The sequence below is a fragment of the Sinocyclocheilus anshuiensis genome, unplaced genomic scaffold, assembly GCF_001515605.1.
Source record: "Sinocyclocheilus anshuiensis isolate Anshui unplaced genomic scaffold, SAMN03320099.WGS_v1.1 scaffold603, whole genome shotgun sequence".
NCBI lineage: Eukaryota > Metazoa > Chordata > Actinopteri > Cypriniformes > Cyprinidae > Sinocyclocheilus > Sinocyclocheilus anshuiensis.
In genome coordinates this window covers 1,128,608-1,138,774 of record NW_015551055.1, presented here as the reverse complement: position 1 = coordinate 1,138,774, position 10,167 = coordinate 1,128,608, and the positions used below count along the sequence as shown (strand labels likewise).

Below are 10,167 nucleotides of genomic sequence, written 5' to 3'. Positions count from 1 at the left end.
TGACTATCCATCCTCATTGGACGTGCCTTTAGAGAGAAATGCATCTTTACGGATTACATAATGAAAGAGGTTTTTTTTCGATTTGAATTATTTCGTTTTAAAGTAGTAATTTAAAGCTTTCTATATATTTTGATCATGTCTGAGTTTAGGTTAATCATTATGAAGCGCTCCTGTTCAAACCCGAGACGGCAGAAAGTGTTTGTTTTGTTTATTTTATAAAAGCAAATATTTGTTGATATTGTGAGTGCACACAAATGAAACTAGACCCTTTACAGTTTAGAATGATGTATTACTTTTACCTTTATGAGCAAAAATGACTGCGTATTTTAAGTTGTTTCCACTGTTAGAAAAATGCAAGTGATCGCACTGGCGCCTCCATGTCCTGCAGAGCGCACTTCAGCTTCCAGTCTCCACAAACGATTGGATATGCGTCTAACAGCGCACATTTATATAGGTTAAACATTTAAACTAACATTGTGATATACTTGAACTGTTTTATATATAGATTTTATTTTAGGCAAGTCCTGATGATTTGAGAAGGCTAAATTGATCAAACATAGGCTATAGGCTATGATCAATTCACTGTCTGCCGCTGGCCTTTACTTAAAAAAACAAAATAATTTACATTTAACGAACAAAAAATACTCCAAATGTTTTTCTAAATTTACTTTATAAAAAAACGAAACGAAATATAATCACTTTTCCATTACATACAAAACTGAACTATTTTAATAGCTGAAACAGTAGTATAAGCTTTTTTTTAGGAAAAGGGGAAAAAAGATGGGCTAGGGTCTATATTTGAGGCACGTGCAGGGCTTTAATCCACTTCATCCAACGCTGTTTTGTTCTCATCTGTGAGCATGCTCTTGATATATGTATTTTAGGTGTGTAAATGTATAATTGCCTTTTCATTATTTTTTTCAGTTTTATTTAAATTTGTAGTTAAAACAACTAAAAATAAATGTATTTTAAAGTTTAGAATTAGACAGCACACAGGCTTCCGCTGATAACAACAAAATGGAACCTCAAGGTTGATCTAGGAAAATGTGTGCAAATGTATAGGGCCTCATTCCTATATTTTGCCTGGGGCCCCCAATTCACTAAATCCACCCCTGCTATTCGGATATATAGAAATTAAAGACTAAGTTTGCTAATTAGCCATTGGAGTACACCAAACGGAAGCAGCTGAATATCTCCTGGTTTATTTGCACCAGCAGCCGTGTTTTTGTGCCACTTTTTGCTTCACATTTTCAGATAATATCTAAAAATTGAAGCTTGCAAATGAGCAGTGCAGACGAAGCTGCAAATAAAACAATTGTGGAGGTCATTTAATGAGGAGAACATGAACAAAGTGATGAAAGATGAAAGGTTACAGATAAAAGAAAGGAAAAAAAGCTAAATTAAAATACAGAAGTGAATGAATTGAGCGTTCAGGATGAGCAGCTGTTACATAATGCTCTTTTCAGTTTTAAGAAATATTTTTAATGGAGTAAAAATAATTTCTTTCTCTCCCTCTTAGCATGCATCATTTCAAATCCCCTGGCTTAGTAAATAATGTGTACTGTAGGAAATATGCTTACAGTAAAGGATTAAAGTCTTATACCTGCAGGCTTTGAAGTTTGTTACCTGAGGAAATAATTGGCTGTCTCTGTATCACCTTGTGTTAGCAGTGTGACTGGAGGCTCTCACTATTCTCTACATTATTTATACAGCCTTCTCTGGCAATGACCCTTCCATCTAAAATGCCTTACTTTACAATTCAATTAGCACAATGGCACTCATAAGATTTATGAAATTTCCTGCTTGTCAGTTTCAGAAATTGCAAAGTGTATTATTCCATCCAGCCATCAATCCCTGTTATACCTGCTCATTTTTGTTAGCGCTGATCATTTTCATGAGGCTTAATATCCACATTGTACTAGCTGGACAAATAAAGGGGATATGTTTCTAATAAGTTTTTCTTTGTCATGTTTGTGTATGTTTAGGAGACTCTAATGAGAATAAGCCAGAGGAAGAGGAAGTAGCTAAAATGGGATGTCCTAGTCTGGGAGAACATACCAGATTGGATGTGGTGATTGAAGAGTCTTACGAATTTAAGGTAACACTGCCTCTAAAACCTTTAAGTGATGCAATAATGAAACAAAATGAATTTCAAATCTTTTTTAGTAATGCATACTGATTAATGTGTAATATTTAAGCAGTATCACCACAGTCATGCTAATATATCAGTTTTATTGTGAGTGTATGTAACAGTTCAATAAATATAATATGTAAATAGAAATATTTTCACCAACAAAAATAGTTCCAAGCAAAGCCAAAGCATCCAGCTGTGCAACACACAGACTGAAAGCTGGTCTGGAACAGTTCTTGATACGTGGCTGCAACTGTGTGTGTGTGTGTGTGTGTGTGTGTGTGTGTGTATTTAAGGTAACACTGCCTCTAAAACCTTTAAGTGATGCAATAATGAAACAAAATGAATTTCAAATCTTTTTTAGTAATGCATACTGATTAATGTGTAATATTTAAGCAGTATCACCACAGTCATGCTAATATATCAGTTTTATTGTGAGTGTATGTAACAGTTCAATAAATATAATATGTAAATAGAAATATTTTCACCAACAAAAATAGTTCCAAGCAAAGCCAAAGCATCCAGCTGTGCAACACACAGACTGAAAGCTGGTCTGGAACAGTTCTTGATACGTGGCTGCAACTGTGTGTGTGTGTGTGTGTGTGTGTGTGTGTGTGTAGAGTACAGTGGATAAGCTCATTAAGAAGACTAACCTGGCTCTGGTAGTCGGCAGCAGTAGCTGGAGAGAGCAGTTTGTTAGTGCTGTGACTGTGAGTGCAGGTATGATACTTCCTGTTTGTTCACCCTTTACAGTTTGTACATGGGCATTATCATTCATCATTGAGACGCTTGTACAACTGTGAATATGTATTAATGCCTTTTCAACTTATGAAAAAATAGGTTCTTGATTTATACATCTACTGTGTATGGTTAGCAATATAAACTAACGTTCAAAAGTTTGGGGTCAGTATGATCGTTTTTTGTTTTTGTTTTTGTTTTCGAAAGAGAAATTAATACTTTTATTCAGCAAGGACACATGATCAAATTGATCAAAAGTTATATTTATAATGTTACAAAATATTTATATTTCAAATAAATTCTGTTCTTTTGAACTTTTTATTCTTCAGAGAATGCTGAAAAATATCACGTTTTCCCACCAATATATTAAGCAGGACGACTATTTTCAAAATTGGTAATAATAAGAAATGTTTTTTTGTGCATCAAATCAGCATATGAAAATTATTTCTAAAGTATTCATGGCTGCTGAATTCAGCTTTGCCATCACAGGGATAAATTCCATTTTAAATTAAAACTAAAAAACAATTTTAAAATATTACAGTTCATACTGTATTTTTGATAAAATAATTCAGCATTGGTGATCAAAAGACACTTCCTTCAAAACATTAAAAAATCCAACTGAACCCTAAAGTTTTGAATGGTAGACTATATTGTGCTGTATCTGTTTGAATCTCTATGAAAATATCAAGCGTATTTACCTTAATGTTCTTTTATGAGTCAAAGGGTGTTTTTGCACAGCTGAGTTAAGACTGCTTTGTTCCTGCTCAAAATTTAGTGTACAGGTGCAATGCCGCATAAAAGCCAGACTACTGCTCAGACCCACCTCAGCCCCTTGTATCAAAGCATACAGTTGTAATTACTGTGGAAATGCATTTATGCCACCTCTGAGTGGCATTAAACAGTCTGTGTAAAGACACCTAAATCACTTCAGAAGCGCTTCTGTGCCACCTTTGTAGTATGAATTAGACTAAATTCTCAACCGGCTTTGAACTCTCTCAGACCATCTAACATATATTGCTCATCTCAGGTGACGATGATGAGGAGGAGAGTGGTGAAGAGCGTCTTCCATCCTGCTTTGATTACATCATGCACTTCCTCACAGTCTTCTGGAAGGTTCTCTTTGCCTTCGTCCCACCCACAGAGTACTGGAATGGATGGGCATGCTTCATTGTGTCCATCTGTCTGATTGGTGTCTTGACGGCGGTCACGGGCGATCTTGCCTCCCACTTTGGGTGCACTATTGGCCTGAAGGATTCCGTCACCGCCGTGGTCTTTGTTGCCCTGGGGACATCTATCCCAGGTTAGTCAAGTCAAGTAATCTTTATTTACAGTATATATCGCTTTATACAATACAGATTGTTTCAAAACTGCCTTGTGGTGATAAACAAGAAAATAATGATTCAATGATGCAAACAAAATTCAATTCTGCTGTAAAACAGCTCTAAAAAGACAGTAGTAAACAGTCTTTATTCAGCTGAAATTAGTTCAGTGTTGATTCAGTTCAGTTCAGTGTCCAAGAAAAATGTGCCCAAATTCAATTGCTTGTTACCAAGTTTCAAATAATACAAAGAAATGGCATCTGGCTTCGACATACAAATCCAAGCTGCAGTATGTGTTTGGTTGAGTGGTATTGACTTGTTGCTATGTGGGTTCTAGGATGTTCGGGGTCACTGAGCCCATCTCATATCTCTATAATTTAGAGAGCACCACTAATAAGAATAGTAATAGTATGTATTGCTTCTTAAAATGTCTAATAATAAAGTCATAATTCAGGAGCTCCATCACCAGTGTTGTTATTGTTAAAAAATGTTTTGGATAATTGAAATAAAATATAAATATTATATGGAAAAACTTAATATAAACCTAAACAAAAAAAAAAGCTCCCTTAGTTGGTAACTAAATTAAATAAATAAGGTTAAAGGGATAGTTCACCCAAAAATGAAACTTCTGTCATTAATTACTCACCCTAATGTTGTTCCAAACTTGTAAGACCTTCATTCATATTTGGTACACAAACATTCCAGGCCCAGCAACTTAGCAAGGACATCGTTAAAATAGTCTATGTGACATCAGTGGTTCAACCTTAATTTTATGAAGCTATGAGAATACTTTTTGTGCGCAAAGTGCACATGCGTCGTGGTACTCTCGTGAATGTGTGTCGAAGACTGACACAGAAGAGAAGAACTGTTGAATAAAGTCGTTATTTTTGTTTACTTTGCACATAGTAGTTGCATTGCTGTCTATACAGGGTCAGAAAGCTCTCGGATTTCAACAAAATATCTTCATTTGTGTTCCGAAGATGAACGAAGGTTTTATGGGTGAGTAATTAATGACAGAATTTCCTTTTTTGGGTGAACTAACCCTTTAACTTGAAATACTAAAATGACTAAAACTAAAATCAATGAAAATAAAGTTAAATAGAAAAATTGATAAACACAAAGTAAAACTGACAAATAATAAAATAAGAATCAAATTACTAAATCTTAAAGAGCAGGTCATATGGGTTTTTGAAAAATATATATTTTTTGCAGTTTGTATCGTAGCTATCCTTCAATGTAAACAGTCTGCAAAGTTGTTAATCAAAAAAGTGCATGATAAATAAAGATATTGTCTCTCAAAAGAAAGTCGACTCTGAACCGCCTTAACGAGTCGTCATATTTTCGAATCTTCTGCCTGTTACCTATATACGTCACAAGGTAACACATTTGCATAATCCCCGCCTGTCCGTGAAATACGAACACTCTCACCTGCCCACAAACACTTCCGCTAGTTACTTAGTGTGTTTACATCATGTCGAGAAGACGCTGTGTTTTCAGCCTCACTGGACATTCTAACACAGTTCCCACACGTGCATCTCAAATAAGTAAATAATAATAATAATAATAATAATGAATGCAATAAAACTGCTGTCACATCACGTAAAGTACCACATACAAAGTTTAAACTTACCACCGAGAAACATCCTGCTCAAGTCGTGCTTGCGATGGAGTTTCCGGTTGAGCGACTGCATCGATATCATCCTTGGACTCGGGCTCGAATTGATAAGGTAATATTGATGCCATTTTTGTAACCTTATAGCATCTAACCCTTCGGAGCAAAAGATAAGTTATGGTAATGGGCATTTCGTTTCCGACATGCATTGTATATGGAAAGACCAATCACAACAGACTTGGCCAGCTGACCAATCAGAGCAGAGTACTGTAGGCTTATGGAAGGGAGGGGTTTACAGACCTTAAGCTCAGAACTACTTTGAACGAATCGTTTCGAAATCATTGAAAAATTATTCTAATATTAAATGTATATTCTGAGAAAATTACAATGTTTTCTGAGCTTAGATGCATTTAAACCTGTTGTAGGGGACTCCCAACACAATATTAGGACACTTTAAAATACCATATGACCTGCTCTTTAAAATTAAAACTGAAAATATAAAAATTAAAGCTAATTCAAAATATTACTATAATAGTACATAAATAATACTGAAATAATCTACGTACTGTACATGCCATGCCTGTATAACCTAGCAGACACTTTAGACATCATAGAGCAGGTGAATGAATTTGGCCATGTATGTTTTAGTGCGGCTGGTTATTAGAGCAGAAGGGCATTGATGTGTGGCTTATCTCATCTTCAGGTCATGTGTTTGCAGCTGGTGTATATGTGTTTGTATGTGTCTGTTTTTCCCCTTTGATTCTGTTCAGTGCACTCACCTGAACCCCTTCTCTTTTCTCTCTTCCTCCTTTTTCTTTCTCTTCCTTTTCTCTCAGTTCCTCTTTTGCTTTTGTCTTTTGCTTACCCCTTTCCCTTTTGTTGACCTCCTTTCTGATACTTCCCACTTCTATTACAGTCAAAACCCACTCTGTTTTCTTTCATACAATAACAAGAAGGGTTCCCACACTTTCATGAACACCAGATTCAAGGACTTTCAAGGACTTTTTAAAGCACCATTTATTTTATATCAAGCACCTATCAAATTCACACCCCAGCATTTGTAGCGTCATGAAAGACCTCTTACCACTTAATATTAATATTTACATGAAAAATTTCAGAGTAATAATGATGTTTTGAATGTGTAGGTTTCATAAATTTAGACTGTTTTGAGCAGTCATGTTAAAAGGAATTTAGTTGGATAGTTTTAAATTAGCCCATTATTTACTCACCTTCAAGCCATCCTAGCCGTATATGACTGTAGCGAATCGATGCGTTTTTGTAAGAAAAATATCCATATTCGAAGCGTAATAATCACTTTAATCTAGCCTGCGGCAACAGTTGTACACGGAAGCAGCTCCGGGAGGATGACGTAAGATGTCGGCGTTGCGCATGCGCCGGTGAGTCTCGTGAAAACCAACATTTGTTTACAGGATCAAAGGAAGCAAAGTTTCCTTACTTTAGCAAAGGAAAACCAGTCTCCTCTTGGCTTATATCGAAATCCTCCGACATTCTTCTTTACAAGTCCTCGTTTTGTACTTCTAATTAGTGACTGTTGTTTTGTTTTTATCTCTCTTCTGCACTTCTGAGCGGCGCATGCGCAACGCCGACCTCATACGTCATCCGCCTGGAGCAGCTTCGGTGTACAACAGTGAGCGCAAGCTAGATTAAATAGATTATTCGACTGGATTCGTCTGAAAGAAGAAAGTCATATACACCTAGGATGACTTGAGGGTAAGTAATTGATGGGCTAATTTTCATTTTTGGGTGAGCTAACCCTTTAATGAAATCCGTTGAAGTCAATACTGGTAATATTATACAATTTCTCAATTATTGATAAAAATATATTTATTTTATATCAAGCACCTATCAAATTCACACCCCAGCATATGTAGAGTCATGATAGACCAGTTACATTTACATTAAAAATTTAAGAGTAAAATTTAAGAGTAATAATAATGTTTTGAATGTGTAGCATAAACATAAATTCATACCGTTTTGAGCAGTCGTGTTCAAAGGAATTTAATGAAATCCATTGAAGTCAATACTGGTAATATTCAAATACAATTTCTCAATTATTGATAAAAATATATTTTCTTGCATCAAACTGGTTTTTGATGTAGTTCTTGAACAATATTTAAATCTGAAAGAATTTCTCAATTTTTTAATTTTAATAACACGATAAAACCTGTTAACATTAAAATTTTGCACATTCACTCAATAGAGACGTTACTCATTAATAAATAAACTTAAGTCAAAATTATTTTGTAAATCACTTTTTATTGTTAATCCCATTTTTTCATCTTTGACCTAGAGGAATGCAGCTGCTCAAAACTTCTACATTTTTCGGGCGATCAAAAAAATGTAGCGCGGGTCCAGCAGTCCCGCGATTTGGCGCATACAAGAATGATGGAGATACATGAACATGAATTTACATGGTGTTTGGTTGTACACTGATTACATTACTTGCCTAGAGGGCAAGTATCTACCAAGGGCACCGTATCGACTGTCATTTTGCTTTTTTTATAGAAATTTAAATAATTTAGTTCAGCTGGAAAACGTATGCTATACACTAAACTGAAAGCATCTGCTCTGCACCAGAATTGCCAGGTCTGCATGACAAAACTAAACCATGCCAGTCAAAAACAGCCCAAAACAGCACAGTGACCATATCCCAAATATCAAAACTCAAAATATGTCATTTCCATACCTAAAATACATATTTTACGGTCACTTATGTACACTGATCATAAAAACAGCTCAAATCCTTCTTACCAGTGGCCCTCCTTCAAAAAACTTCACATCGAACACAGTTTTATCATAAAGTAGAATGCAAAATGTTTCAATACAAGCATTTCAGTCAAAAGTAATGTATGCAGTATTTCAAACCTTTAACCCACAGGAAAATAAACCCATGGCAACAGTTTAAAAGCAGTCCAATTCCATGGAAAACACAAGGACTTGACAACCCTGCATCCATACACGCGCTGCAGGAGTCAGATTTGACTGATCACGGGTTGAGAGAGATGACTGACAATGGTGGAGGATTTGCTGCTCAACAGATCCTGAGCTCATTGACAAATATCTGATCTTGTATGTGCTTCCTTTACACAGAGTGCGATCGATCGCGAAATCGAAAGTGAACGTGAACAGCGAGCACTCATTCAAATGCGATTTCAATACCCCGCATATTGATAGCGGCTCTCTGATGTGTGGAAATTATATAAAATATTAGAATGTTTGCGGGAGCGAGCGGGAGGTAAGAATTTCAGTGGGAGCGGGCAAAAAAAAAAAACTGTCCCGCAAAGGGCTCTAGGCTGTGCATTAATACACATGCTCTTTTTTTTTGCGCTACCCCATCTCCACCCCCAAACATTAGCGCTGTTTCGTTCTGTCTTTGACAGCACATATAGGACCATTTTTGAAATAGCACCATAAACAAAATATTTCAAATTTAATTCAAGCACTTTCAAGGACCTATGTTTGTTTTCAAGTACTTTCCAGGCCTTGAATCCATATGTCTGAAATTCAAGTACATTCAAATACTTTCAAGAAGCGTGGGAACCATGAACAAGATTTTGCTGTTTAAATCATAATTATATTAGTTTGATCATAATTTTATTTTGTCTCTTTTACACAGACACTTTTGCCAGTAAGGTCGCTGCCATCCAAGACCAGTATGCAGACGCATCCATTGGTAACGTGACGGGCAGCAATGCTGTCAATGTTTTCCTGGGCATCGGTGTGGCGTGGACCATAGCTGCTGTATACTGGCGTACCAAGGGCAAACCTTTCCACGTTGATCCAGGTTCTCTGGCCTTCTCTGTCACACTCTTCACTGCTTTGGCTGTGGTGTGTGTCAGCGTGCTGTTGTATCGCCGGCGCCCCTCAGTGGCTGGAGGAGAGCTTGGCGGTCCACGGACTTGCAAGATATTGACGTCCTTATTTTTCATCTCCCTCTGGCTGATCTACATCCTGTTGGCCTCACTGGAAGCGTACTGCCACATCACTGGATTCTGAGGCAGCGAGGCCTCATATTCTTTCAGCTTAAAGAGGAATATAAAAAATGGCCAGTGAAGGAGCATTTGTTTTGTATTAATTAGATATTTATATTTAACTTTTAAAAGGTCTTATAAGTCCGTTTTTGTAATTTTTCATTTTCTTCCATAAAGGGATAGTTCACACAAAAATAAAAATGATGTCATCATTCACAGCTTTTATGTTGTCCCATAGAACACAAAAAGTTTTTTTTTTTAAGAAGTTTACTTTTTGAAAACTACATGAAGGTGAGTAAATGATCACAGATTTTTATTTTTTGTATGAACTGTCCCTTTAAATTAGTTAATGCAGTATCTTACACATCATTCCTT

General features: G+C 36.1%; 1 protein-coding gene across 1 annotated transcript in view; it reads left to right on the top strand.

Annotated features, from left to right (window-relative positions):
* slc8a4b (solute carrier family 8 member 4b) overlaps positions 1-9,925 on the top strand; it is a 56,461-nt gene extending 46,536 nt beyond the window's left edge. Inside the window, exons 5-8 of the mRNA XM_016451796.1 lie at positions 1,986-2,098; positions 2,752-2,851; positions 3,897-4,169; positions 9,438-9,925. Of these exons, the coding sequence (XP_016307282.1) occupies positions 1,986-2,098; positions 2,752-2,851; positions 3,897-4,169; positions 9,438-9,817 (866 nt within the window). The 3' untranslated portion in view covers positions 9,818-9,925. The remainder of the gene's footprint in view (positions 1-1,985; positions 2,099-2,751; positions 2,852-3,896; positions 4,170-9,437) is intronic.
* Positions 9,926-10,167: the final 242 nt, after the last annotated feature.